This window comes from Colletes gigas, unplaced genomic scaffold (assembly GCF_013123115.1).
Source record: "Colletes gigas isolate AHSC1104 unplaced genomic scaffold, ASM1312311v1 Colletes_gigas_Sc00035, whole genome shotgun sequence".
Taxonomy (NCBI): domain Eukaryota; kingdom Metazoa; phylum Arthropoda; class Insecta; order Hymenoptera; family Colletidae; genus Colletes; species Colletes gigas.
This window is the reverse complement of record NW_025106664.1, coordinates 1,854,550-1,868,190: the sequence shown is the minus strand read 5'-3', so window position 1 is coordinate 1,868,190 and position 13,641 is coordinate 1,854,550. Positions and strand designations below refer to the sequence as shown.

At 37.3% G+C, this 13,641-nt stretch overlaps 3 protein-coding genes across 6 annotated transcripts; 2 read left to right on the top strand and 1 right to left on the bottom strand.

Annotated features, from left to right (window-relative positions):
• The first annotated feature begins 8,259 nt into the window (after positions 1-8,259).
• LOC122402411 (nucleoporin Nup35) lies at positions 8,260-9,553 on the top strand. 2 transcript variants are annotated; one of them, XM_043405176.1, is made up of 3 exons: positions 8,260-8,378; positions 8,543-8,650; positions 8,715-9,553. In XM_043405176.1, the coding sequence occupies exons 2-3, from the start codon at positions 8,543-8,545 to the stop codon at positions 9,543-9,545; spliced, it is 939 nt and encodes a 312-aa protein (XP_043261111.1). In that variant the 5' UTR covers positions 8,260-8,378; the 3' UTR covers positions 9,546-9,553. The 2 variants fall into 2 exon arrangements, with proteins under 2 accessions (XP_043261111.1, XP_043261112.1); XM_043405177.1 differs by having other exon boundaries at positions 8,302-8,378; positions 8,494-8,650.
• Positions 9,554-10,340: 787 nt separating this feature from the next.
• On the bottom strand, positions 10,341-11,751 carry LOC122402412 (glucose-induced degradation protein 8 homolog). The gene is made up of 4 exons (XM_043405178.1): positions 11,488-11,751; positions 11,282-11,406; positions 10,812-11,206; positions 10,341-10,517 (listed from the first exon to the last, which is right to left on the bottom strand). Exons 2-4 carry the CDS (start codon positions 11,400-11,402, stop codon positions 10,341-10,343), a joined length of 693 nt encoding a protein of 230 aa, XP_043261113.1. The 5' UTR covers positions 11,403-11,406; positions 11,488-11,751.
• Positions 11,752-12,596: 845 nt separating this feature from the next.
• Positions 12,597-13,636, top strand: LOC122402410 (ARL14 effector protein). Of its 3 annotated transcripts, none has more exons than XM_043405173.1 (4): positions 12,597-12,711; positions 12,803-12,996; positions 13,068-13,333; positions 13,406-13,636. In XM_043405173.1, exons 2-4 carry the CDS (start codon positions 12,919-12,921, stop codon positions 13,488-13,490), a joined length of 429 nt encoding a protein of 142 aa, XP_043261108.1. In that variant the 5' UTR covers positions 12,597-12,711; positions 12,803-12,918; the 3' UTR covers positions 13,491-13,636. The 3 variants fall into 3 exon arrangements, with proteins under 3 accessions (XP_043261108.1, XP_043261107.1, XP_043261109.1); XM_043405174.1 differs by having other exon boundaries at positions 12,663-12,678; XM_043405172.1 differs by having other exon boundaries at positions 12,659-12,996.
• Positions 13,637-13,641: the final 5 nt, after the last annotated feature.

Below are 13,641 nucleotides of genomic sequence, written 5' to 3'. Positions count from 1 at the left end.
CTCCCACTTCACGATCGAACCGAACGATAGGTCTGATCGCGATCGAATCGATTTCCCAATGTTTGAAACTCATTTATTCCATTTAACGACGTCATGAAAGTTTACGTACTCAGACAACTTTCGATACGCGTTCAATTCGAGATTTTAACTATGGTTCGCTTCGAGGAATGATCAAACTATCATCGAGATGAACGAAGATAAAAATTTACATTGTTGTCTGCGGTTGTTTCAATAAATGATAGAAGTTTATTAAGGAAATATTATTTCTTAGTGAGATATTATCCACGAGAAACGATTCAATTTGAGAATACCTATACATATTTTCTAGATATATTTTTAATATCAACGTCTTCGATACATTTCATTGATCTCCGAAAACTCAAACTATCCTTCGCTATTGGTCACCGAGGAACCAACGTCAATTTCATTTTATCGTAGGGAAATTCATTTTTATGGATCCGCCATTGATAATAAACCAAAGTATGTTCTAGGCTCTAAATGTATTCTTGCGTGGAGGAAAAAGTCTTGTTTAAAACATATCCATGGATTTAACACAGAGAAAAATCTAAAAAAATGAAAAAACGAAAAAAAAAAGTAAGAAGAAGACAGAAAAACGTGAAACTAAAAAGTACAGAAGGAACATAAATCCGTCTCTCCGTGCGTATGTATGTTAGATCGTCCGAAAAGTCTTTTTAGCAGAATGTCACAAGGTTCTCGTTGCTTTTCAAACACCGATACATATTAGTTTTTACTACAATTTTATAAAGATCTTCCAACCTGGCATATCGTGAAAAAGATTCGTTCTGTTCTTTTCCCATCTCGAGAACTTGTTTCGTACGAACGCCACGGAAAGCAATCGTGCACAATTTCAGATAGTTACCTTCGCGAATTATAGTACTGGGTATCCATTGTTTTAAGTAAATTGCAATTTGTTCGAAAAATAGCTCCGCGACGTAAGAATACCGAAACTATGTAAAATAATTCCTCCTGGACCTCTCGACGCTAGGTTTTTTGTTTTGTAGTCCGAAGGTGCACAAATTTTTGTTCGAGATATTTAAAATCGACGAGAATAACGATAACAGGAACGATTACGAGAGGCAAAAATAGTAAGGACGATCGCTGGTTACTAAAAGACTGAAGAAACAAAATATCATTTATTAATTAAAAAGACAATGTATGTATTGTTTCGACGAACAAATAAATCGCCGAGCGTTGAGGGGTTAATCACGACTAAGTTTCCGTCGCTAGATTAAAATATATTTTAAGTAACCAAAGCGCAACACTAAAGTAAGTACTTCGCTACGATACTGTCCAACGCAAAGAAAAACTCTGTAAACAAAACCACGTAACTTGGGACAGAAGCTCATTGATCCAATGTATCTCCAGCCAAGAATATATCGTAGGTCCGACGCACAATGGATCGATAAATATATTTTAAATATAGTTTTTACTTGCAAATATTTTATATCTTTGTATATTTTCTCTTATTGACTATTTCGCTGTAGAGCTATACAGGGTGCTCGGCCACACCTGAGAAAAATTTTAATGGGAGATCCTGGAGGCCAAAGTAAAACGAAAATTAAGAATAACAATTTCTTGACTGAGGCTTCGTTAAAAAGTAATTAAAAAATTTCAAATCATTCTGAAAAAATTATTTTTGATTGCGAGGGTCAATTAGAATCATTTTTTGTGAATAGACATACCCCAAAAATCCTACGCACTTTCGAGAAAAAAATTAATTACTGAAAATATAATGTCTGACCATAACTGTCTGTCACCCTGAAAAATGAAAAGTCTCAAATAATTCTGGAAAAATTATTTTTGTTCGCAGGGGTCAATTAGAATCATTTTTGGTCAATAGACATATTTCCGAATTCCTACCCGCTTTCTAGAAAAAAATTCGGGAAGGTGTGAAATTTTTCGACGAAATTAAAAGATTTCAAATCGTTCTGGGAAAATTATTTTCGGTTGCGGGGATCAATTACAATCATTTTTGGTGAATAGACATACCCTGGAAATCCTGCACATTTTCGAGAAAAAAATTCTGTACGGGCGGAATTTGAAACGTTAATAACTTTTTAACGAAGCTTCCATCAACAAATTGGTATTCTCAATTTTCGTCCTATTTTGACCTGTAGAATCTCCCATTACAATTTTCCCCAGGGCTGGCCGAACACTCTGTATAACCAATGTATATAAATAGCAACTCGTATAATTTCCATTAAATTTCCATCTGTGGATTCGCGTAACTCAGTTTGCAAAGTTTTTCTCTTCGCTGGACGAAGTATGGAACGATCGGTTTCCTAAAGAGCATCACGGTTTTTTCACGATAAAGTTCCGCCTGCATTAAAATTTAAGTTCGTGCTCGAAGGAATGCATCAAAACTGACCGAAGCACAAATCGTCAAAATAATCATGTACCGCGATCACTTGAAATCGATTGATTTCACTTGAAATCACTTTGTACGTTCGCAACATTCTTCCACTCGATCTCAGGCATTGTTTGAAACTCGAAATGCTAGAAAATGGTACCCAGCACCGGCTACAAGGCGTATCTCGCGCACACGTAATCTCAGCTATAACAACGTTCAGGAATATATTTTTATCTAGATATTTTATATTCGACGATCGTGCGATTTAATCGTCTTCGTTAATTTTCCCCGCGCAAAATGGTACTTCTGCGCAGATGACGGAGGAATTGAAGAGTATTGAACACAAAAAAAAAATTTTTAAACGGACGTGCCCTGACGTGGAAACACTCGACGGGAAACGTTTCGAAACGGGAGTTAATACTTAAGAGTGTTGTGTCGATGTTTCAAAAAAAAAAAAAAATTGTCTTCGCTTTCATGCGTTCGGTGCATGTTGTGTATGAAGTTTCAACTCCGCGACATTGACCCGTGGCTCTGCGGTACATCGATCCGCCCTTGAATAGTTCATTACGTTTGAAGCGAGTCTTTCTTGTGAAATTGTTAAAAATAGGACACTAATTTTTTACCATTTTTTTTTTTGGACGACACAAAAATCGCTGATACAACATTTGATTACTACACTCTGTGTACTAAGGGTGCATACCCTTATGTTTGTTTAGGACCGTTCGCCTCGGCTTCTAAGCGCTCGCATTTGCACACGAGAGTCGTTCGTATTGAAACTGTAACAGCATACATCATTACAAATGTGAAAAGAAACCACATTGACATGTAGGAGTGTATAATTTTGATCGTTTAAAACTTTAATGGAATAAGCATTTGCGAGTACCAATTATGACAATAACGCAATTACTGTGCCTGAAATGCAGAGCTGAAGATATTTTTCAGTCGACGTTTACTATTGGCTAAAACGGTCGCGTCTAACCTCGATTACTTTCGTTTCAATTCCGATCTACGATCGCGTATTATACGATTTGTTGCGATCTACTTCCTGCGCGAAACGATTTCACAAGAAAGTGTGTTGATTATATGTTGTTGACTATGTTGTTGCTATATTGTTGCTTGTTCCTGAAATTCTATTCGCTACTCGTTTACTTCCCGCGTCGTCACTTACCACCTTGAATGTAACCCCCCGAAAATACGAAAGCTGCCTTTAATTTTGCTTTCTTTTATCCCTAAGTGCAGTACGACGATGTTCAATTAAACACGAAAGAGAAGAAAACTAAAGCTGCACTCGTGCGCGACATCGTGTAACGTTTGATACCATAAGCTAAAAACGGAAATGTGTTTCTCACGTAGTAGTGTGTCAAAATCCCGATACTTGTATTATGTAAGCGTTTACAAAGCTGTAAATATGTACATAATTTTCATCGTTATTAAAATTCACTATTATAATACTTTTATCTGTTTCTTTCATTGACACTCTACATACCCTTAAGAATAAAGAATAAAGATAAGAAACAAAGAAATGATACACTAAACATTGTAGAGTAGTTAATAATAACAACTTTTTTCTACGTTTACTAACATCGTTCTTTAAACGAAATGATTGCACTAAAACCGCTGATATTTTACAAGGTTGGTATATCAGTTCATGCGTCACGAAGTCCCACTGAACGATAGGTCTATTCTGTATCTCGTTTATGGTGTAACTGGTATGCATGAAGCGAAAAATAAAGATACCAGAATAGTTGAGACTCGATATCATATGCCGATTAAACGCGTCGAATTTCAGGTGTTTCGAGAACGAGAAGGAAAGACTCACATCGCCATCTTACTTGTATCCACGAAGTTGCCCGTTGCAAAAATGGAGGAGCTGTTTCCTCTGGTCACCGGTTTTATGGCAGACTCTATGCCAAATTAAACTAATATCACAGACGAGATATATGAATAGACCTTTCACCTAATATAATTTTTCGGCCGGAGTTTCTGGGGTCCCGGGACCCCATTACCATTTTCGTATCACTCGCAACGTTATCAACAGATTTAGAAATTAACACAAGAGGAAGTGAGACGGAAAATAAAATTACATAAATTTTATTATTTTTTAACGGAATGAAAGCTGTATGGTCCAGAATTGAGCATCGATCGATTAATTTCATTGGAATAACCAATCGATCGAGATTATTTAAAGATTTCAAAATTATTAAAATACGTAAGGATCTCATTGATAAATACACCGCAAATCCTCTATTTTTTATTGTAAATTGTAATATATTATTTATTTAAAAACTAACTCGGCAAAAACGTATTTGCGACTCGAAATCAGTGTTATTAGACCGCACACCAGGACGAACAAGGTATGTGGAACTATAAGAAGAACGCAGCCATTAGCTCATATTATTTCCTATGTAATTAATAATTGTATTAATTACATACTAAATAATATGACCCAGGTCTCACCACGTGGAGGTTGCTGCGAGTGGAGACCCGAAGGGAGATAGATGGAATCAAAGTTCCATCGATCTCCCTTTTAGCTAAGCTTAGCTGGATTACTAAACTAGAGAGATAGAAGGAAGCAATGTTCCTTCGATCTTCTGGTTTAGTTGTACCAAGTAATTATTTCGTTTGAAAAGGGGTGAAGCTAAATTATGGGATAAGCGACGCGACGCGATGCTGAACCGTGCAGCAGATCTTCGGATCGAATCAACACTGCCCTTGGTAGATTGATTCCTATTTCTAGCAATCGATCTATCATGGGTAGGCGACTAGATCTTTCGGACAAACTGGACGGCCGATCACATGTTTCGATCGATGAAACAGCGGTGATCGAAGCTAGGAACCAGAGAACGAGTCGAGAGAAGCTACTTGTTAAATAATTACTTGGAAATATTGGGAGACGCATACGATAGGGACTTAAAATTAACGTCGAAGCTCAAGTCTGGTCAAGTTGAAACTAAAATTCGGACGATAGAAGGAAACAAAGTTCCTTGGATGTACCAAGCAATTATTTGGTTAAAAAGAGGGACGAAGTTAATTTGAGGGACACGCGACGCGACACGACGCGACGCGAAGCTGAACCGTGCAGCGGATCCGAGGATCGAACCTACTGCCCTTGCTAACTAGATCTCTACAGGATAACGGACGGCTGCGACTCCGAATCTAAGGTCTCCATTGCTCCAACGCAACCCGCCGGGAGCCCGAAGGACCCGACTCAAGTTGTCTGACAAAGAGAGAGTACCTCTGTTTCAGTGTCGACTTCCGCTGGAAGGTATGCGTTTCCGCAGGATACGGAAACTCCACACCTTCCAGCAGAGTACCATTTTCCCTGGATCGAGCTACCAAGGGAAGGCGGTTAGATCTGTCGGGCCCGCTACACGGCCGATCACATGCCTCAATCGATGAAACAGCGGTGACCGAAGCTAGGAACGAGGGAACGAGCGAGAGACACAATCTACTTATTGAATAATTGCTTGGTAGGACACGGAGACACGTATAATAAAGAAGGCTTCGACTTTAATTTTAATACTCGCGACGAAGCTTAAGACTAATCAACTCGAAATTAAAAGTCCCTCGGCGGGCGCGGCGTTCTCCCTCGGTGTCCTTGCGATTAATCCAAATTTAAACTGAAATCAAAACTAATATTTATATTAGTGAGACATGGTAGGAAATTTAATAAACACTTAAAAATAATCTATCACCTAGCTAAAGGGGCTAAACGTAAAAATAGAAATCTTATATTAATCAGTGCCATCGAAACAAATATGGCATATCCATCGACATCATGTTTTACGTATCAAACCGAATATTCTTCTAATGATCAGTATCATCGAAACGAATACAGTATACATATACATCGACGCAATGTGATACAACTCAAAACGACCATTCGTAACAACGATAGGAACTTGGATCGAGACACCAAATTGAATCAATACCAAACAATCAAACGAAATGGAAGAATCAAAGAAAGTACCTCCGCAGAATATTACGAGAATTCGAGCAAGAAGGTAAAAATAAAAATTCATGGAATCGTGTAGAAACGAATATAGTATATGATTGAAAACAATACTACATTATTATATCCTGCAATACTATACATATCAAAGCATTCACATAAATTCGACAAACAATGTAAAAGTAGAAACATAGAAAAGGAACATTCATAATAACCAAATAAAATCAGATAGATAAATACAGTTGAATTCACATCAAACAAACAAATAAAAATAATAAAATATAAATAAGTGGAGTGGACTTACTACTTGTTGTCAGTACATAGGGTAGTTACCATAAGGGCCAGCTGTAAAGTAAGAAAATATTCATATTATAGCAACATCAGTTAGATAAACAAGGCAAAATCAGTTCATTGAAGCAAAATTGGCATCAAATGATAGCATAGAAGAGGGGAGAGAATTTTTAAACAGTTCTTACCGTTGGTCATCACCGTCCGGCACTGGTCAGTAGTGGTCAGTAGTGGCAGGAACGCGAATCAGCACTGGTCAGTAGTGGTCAGTATTGGTCAGCATTGGTCAGTATTGGTCAGCCATGGTCAGCTGTGGTCAGCGCTGGCCAGTAGTGGTCAGCAACGGCCAGCAGGGGTCAGCAGCGGTCCCCGGTTCGCTTTTGGCTATTTGCCCACTCCCGAATTCGCGACGCGACTGAAGAAATCTTCGCAGTGACCCTGCTTATATGACTAAGGTGATGAAAGGGTGGGGAGACCAGTCAGAGCCAAAGTTGAAGATAACAGGTAAGACTGTCTCGTCTACAAAGAAACTATTTCGATTGGTCCCACCTCTTGACCATTTCTGGATCTTCACTGGACCGCTAACCTTGATGTCCACCTCACTGTTGACCACCAGTGACCATAAACTAGTCATTGTTGATCATCGACCCATTAAAACCATTACGAAGATTAAAGCCTTCTTACGAGGATTCCCTTACAATTTGATGCATGATCTTTTTAACATTTTGTTCCATTTTGGAAGAGTGTATCTCGTTAATTTTTGTCTTTTTGTACGTCAGTTCGAACAATTGTCATACTGAGCGAAAAATTCGGAGGTGATTTCAGCGTCCTCTTCTCATGGATGGCGGTCAGTTGAGAAATTATTCACTGAATTAGTATTGATAGGCAAACAGCTGTAGTTTTGCGTAAATCCATGTGAGTTGGCTATGAAAGGGATTAAAATTCATTTCTAAATCTGTTGATAACGTTGCGAGTGACACGAAAATGGTAATGGGGTCCCGGGACCCCAGAGAAACGGGCCGAAAAAATACATTAGGTGAAAGGTCTACTCGTATACCTCGTCTGTGATATTACGAACCCGAGGGATGCCTCAGGTAAAAACTGCGGTTAGACTGATTTTAGCAAATTATTTACAACTTTAACTAGTCAAGGAATGCCGAATAATTCGTACTTTTCAACTCGTATGCATTTACATGCAACTAGCTGCTGCCTATCACACTAATTCAGTGAGTTTCTCAACTGACCGCCATCCAAGAGAAGAGGCCGCTAAAATCACCTCCGCATTTTCAGGTCGGTATGGCAGTTAGATTCGGCCACGAAAGTCCATAAGGTGAAAAGTCTACTCGTATACCTCGTCTGTGATATTAGCACAGACGAGGTATACGAGTACTCGCTAATATGTTAATTAAATATCTTATTAACAAATAAGTTTACATGTTTGTTCACAAAGAACTAAAGACAGAATGAATGAATTCTTTGTTTTTCAAAATAACAAATATCGAATAAAACAGATGAAATATATATGGAATCTTCTTAACCCATAGTAACTAGCAAATCTTCAACTTCAGCGAGCTTTCATAGATGATACCCTAATCGCTGTTTCGGCGGGCACCTCAGTTTGCCGTCCGATGCTGCTATCTCGTGGTCAAAATCAAGTACTATTAGTTATTTAAAATTAAACGTCCGAAGGGTTGTGAACGTTTAGTGTTCAGACACTGCACTTGTATATCGTATAATTTTTTAGGTTAACATAGTACATGATAAAAAGTATGTATCTTCTTCAATTAATTTATCGTTCGTACGGACGTACTTAAAAATTTAGTACTTATAACCTCAACAATCATGCATATAGTAGTATAAAGTAAAAATTAATAATATTTAGATTGCAATTTAATTGTCGAACTGCTTGAATAAGAGTTTCGATATTTTAGATGGAACCTATGGCATTGGGATCACCTGTTGGAAGTCCTGTACAAAGTCCTGGAAGTCCAGGAACTTCTGCGTATCTTCCAAGTTTCCTTTTGGGAGATACCACAACAGTAAGTAAAATTTAAAATAATGTTATGCAAACGATTTTACTATGCAATGTCTTTAACTTTTCAGCCTTCTAAAATAAACCAGTCTAACCCCCAAGATACTCCAAAGCAATTTCACCTTGGGCACAGTAGTCTAGCATCTCCACTAACACATTATGGTACCTCAGACTATCGTACTAATCGTCAGAAGGCAGTGTTTGGCGGAGCTAATACTCCGAACACGTCGCAAATAGCTACAGAAGATCATACCGGTGGGCCACCGACTAGAGGATTATTCGATACCTCGCCCTATGTATCACCTGGGAATCAAAGCACTTCTTGTAGCCATTCTAAACTTTTAATGAACTCGATGAACAATTCTATATTTACTGATAGCCCAATGAATCCCAATATAAATGAATCGCAAGGTCTTTTGCAATGGGTGACTGTTTTCGGTTTCCCGCCGAGCGACATGAACGCGGTTTTAGCTCATATCTCGAGCAGGGTACGTGTAGTGGACAAACATCCCGCTCCGCACGCGCAAAGTAATTGGATACATTTAAAATGCGCCTCGGAACAAGAAGCACAGAGAGCTTTTGCTTGTAATGGAAATATCGTTTCCGGGTCTGTAATGATCGGCGTGGTACCTTGCACGGATGAGGGCGTTGTGTTAGGAAGTGACAAAGAAAATCACTCTAAAATAAACGGAAGCGTCAAGTGTTTCTCGAGTCTTGGAATGGCCAATCATTCGCAAGAATATAATACGCCACGTACATCGATTAGAATACAAAATGCAAGACCCTTGGCGGCTGGTTACAACCAGCATTTAAGTCCGCAATCAGTACGATCGCCGGAGAATATACCGCAAAAATCGACGGGTTTGGTTTCGAAAGCAATGGAATATATGTTCGGATGGTAGCCTCTAATAGAAATAATTGTAAATCTTATTCTTTAATGACAAATATTATTTAATATGTAATTTTCTTTGTCCTTATAAAAAACAGATACAATATAAACAATACTAATTCGAGAGAGGAATATTAAATAATCCTAAAGTGTTTGTTACTTATCAGGCTTTTACTACATCGATAGAAATATAAATCTTTATAAACATCAAACCATTCTCACACAACCTCGCATCTAAGCTGTATTTCTGTTATATTTTTTCTCTACTCTTAAATTATCTACCACTGTTGAAATGACTCTATACCATACTGTATATAGCTTATTGTTAACGGATTTTTAAAGTTGCGGTGTTCGACCACACGTATTGCACAGATATCGGTTGAAATGGTCCGTCTTTAAAAGTACGCGTATTGCACAGATGTCGAATGAAATGGTTCGTCTTTAAAAGTACGCATGTTACTTAGAAAATGTTTATTTTCACAAGCTTATAACGAACTCGAATATTGATCACGTTCTGTGTAAGAAGAGACTTACAATGACTTAATTTGCAGAACAAAAAATATGCTATTGTAATTAGCACGTTCCTCTCTCCAAATTCGAGCGTAATGCATAATTGAAATTTTATACACGTTTTTCATAAAAAATAAACAACTGTTATGATTCAAATGCCGATTATACGAAAACGCTCGAGTCTATGTTTATTCCTTATATCCTGTTCATATGTAAAACATTAATATAGTACAATCACACATCCATTCCTCATACTAATAAATAAGTTGATATTGTCCCACAATATGTCCTGTTAAAATTACTTTGGACTTTCAATGGTGGCACTTCCTAAATCAGTCATTTTTGGATATTTCACTTTTTTCTTATCCAGTTCATCTTGTGCCCACAGTATCATCTTAAGCAAATTATTTAATCGTGGGCTTGTAGATTCTCTGTGTTCCATTTTTAATATAGCCGCGTTTAATTCGCTTGCTATCTATAGTTTCATAGAAAATTCAAAATAATTTTGATACATATATTATTAAGCTTTTGCGGACGAGTATCGGCAAATAGCCGCCCAAGCCTTTTTACTAAAAGTATGCGAAAACTTTCTATTGCCGACATTCGTCCGCAAACGATTAATTACAAAATTAAACAATATTGTTTAAAAAAAACAAAGCTGAAAAATTTTGTAACCATAGCTAAAGCAACCGAATAAACAAGATATAACAGTTATTATAAACATTATCCAGGAACTTATAAACCACAAATAATAATGGAGAATTAATACCTTTTGTCTATGGGTTGGATGTAACAGATCACTGAAAGGACTCTTATGTGGCTCGTCAAAAGCTAGCAAAGCCAAAGTACGTTCCAATTCACATAAGATATTGTCATCAGATTCACCAGCTTCGCTCAATCGATCCTGAGCAAACTGTAATGCCTCTTCGATTCTGCCTGTGCGAATCAACTCAATAAGATGCAACTGTTGCAGATGAAAATAAAGATATCTGTCATTGTCCAATAGTTCTGGATGCAACTGATTTACAAGGTCCGTTGCCTCCTGAATACGTCCATTCTGAATGGCATCCCTAATTCGAATCCTATCATCTAAAGAACTTAATTCTACAGTAGGTTCTACTCCAGATTCCTGTTGAAACTTTTCTGCTGCCTCTTTGAACCCCTCTACACGACACGATTCAAAAATTACAACAAGAACGTTTAAAACTATCATACGTGATGCTATTAAAGCAGACTTGCCTGTTACGAGATAATTCATAATTAGATTGTTCATGGAAACACGTTGCGTGTGAGAATTCTCTTCAAGTTTGGCAACCCACTCATCCTTCGATATATTATCTTGTTTCTCCGGGAAGCTCATTGTTCTTTTGTAATTAGCATCGATGATTACGATAAATAAATGTTTAACAAAAGTACAATCGCGAATATAGATTTGTACGAGGTACCTTACAAAAGAAATATCGAGAACTGTTTGACACAACAGCTGATTCCGTGTCGGAACGCAATGTAAATAAAACCAAGAAACGAAGCTAACCTCTATGATATAACTAAATTTAGCCTACTGACGGAGTAGATCGAGTATCTTTTCGATGTAAAAAGCGAAAAACAGAATTCTCGAGCGAATTGAAGTTACTTTGGAAATATTTCAACGTCGTCGGCGTCAAATCGCGGTCGAGATATAAGGGATACAACGTTAATAGCCATACACAACTGCTGTGCAAAATGTGTCTTTATATGTATCGGAAATTGACAATAGGGATTTTCGATTTTGAATTGATTTTTTAGAAAGTTGTTTTTTTTAGGCAATTTTGATCATTTAAATCGAGTGTTTTAATTAACAATCGAACCTTGATTTGTCAAAAATTCTGTAAAATTTTACTTGGATAGCATAATTAAATTTTGCCTTCTTCTTTGTACAATGGAATAACATGTTTTTACGAGAACGATTCTAAAAACGTATTAGAAAATACGTAAGACTTATTTATTCCTCGTTAAGTATAGTTACCAGGAGAAAAATTCTAACGCTTCCTAGGCTTTAGGAACATTTAAGAAAAACGCTTTAGATTCTGGACCACTGATAGGGAATTCCATGTTTTCAATGGCGTTGCCAGAATTTACGGGGACTTCCCGGATCGTAACATAGTTTATGCTCGCGGAGCACTGAAGAATTTTGTCATTTTGTCAAACATGTTCACGTAGAATGCACAATAACTTTAATATGAGTCGCATCTATAAGTATGTATAATCTAAGAACGCGGCATGCAGAAATTTCTGGTAACTCTAAAGAGTGACACCTTTTTATGTATCTACTCTTTGACTATATTTTATCTAGGAATCAAATCACTTACCGAGTTATGAAGGCAACTCGATGATCGTGTTGTTTTCCAAGTTGAGCTCCGTCCAGGTGTACCTCCGACGTATCTTAGGTTGATGATTATATTTTAATTTGTATCTTCACTGCAAAACTGTAACATTATACACAAATAAAAACTTGTAAAACTTCTATCAAACTCGTATCTATCTGGAGCAGAGCATCCCGCCATTTTGATCATATCGGAAGTCGCATTCGGGCGGGAAACAACTCACAACAATTAACGTTGATTTTTAGCCCTCTGTTGGAGTAGTTCGTTAACAAGGTCGGTATATAGGCGAACGCGCAAATGGTTAAAGTTATTGAATTTTTAAAATTCTTAATTAAGTTGTTTTAAAAGTTCTGTATTCTTTGTTGTGCTTGTATACGGGCGCGATATGTAATTACAGTCGTTCGATGTATCCACTGATACTTTGCAAGATGGAGGTTATGTCTGATATTGCGAATTCCAACTTTGAATTATAAACAGGTTAAATATATTTTTATCAAAGCTCGAACAAGAAAAATGGACACAGGAAATTCGACCTCCGGTGGTGACAGTTCCTCGCAGTTGAACTTAGAGAAGACGCCGCGTGCTGAACGAGTAAGATTTATAGGTTAGGATGGTTTCGAATAGTTTTCAGCCATTGCTCTATGGGTTTGTTTATTTTTCAGAGAGTCACTCGAGGCTCGCGACAAAGAGCTGTAGACAGCGTGACGAAGAAATTCCTTCGAAATTTTGATCCAGAACATAGCGAAAGAGAGAAGCGTAAACTTCATCGGCGGTTATACCAAGGTCACAAAAGACACGCTTTGTACGACGAAAATGGTATTTTCATAGAAACAGGGGAGGAACCGTGCGATTGTTTATATTTGAATTGCTCAGGATGCCATTTCCCCTGCCCCAAATGTGCTTCCACAAAATGTGCTCATGAATGCAGGTTTAGTATAGAAGAGAATTCTACAAGAATTGTGTTTGTTTATAGAAATTAAAAGTGAACATTTTCCATTAGGAGCAATCGTAAATGGACCTATGAATCGATTGAAAACGAAGGTTGTGATATTGTTATAAAAAATCGTTTGTTAAAAGATTCATAATTTTACATACAAAGAGTAGAGTTAAGAGACAAAAGGTAAAAAATGATTGCAGATGTATGTAAGTCAGGATTACATAAATTGTATAGTTCTAAGCTGACAGTTAAGTATAATTGATGTCATGCGAGTACGAAAATGCAATAAAGTTATACAC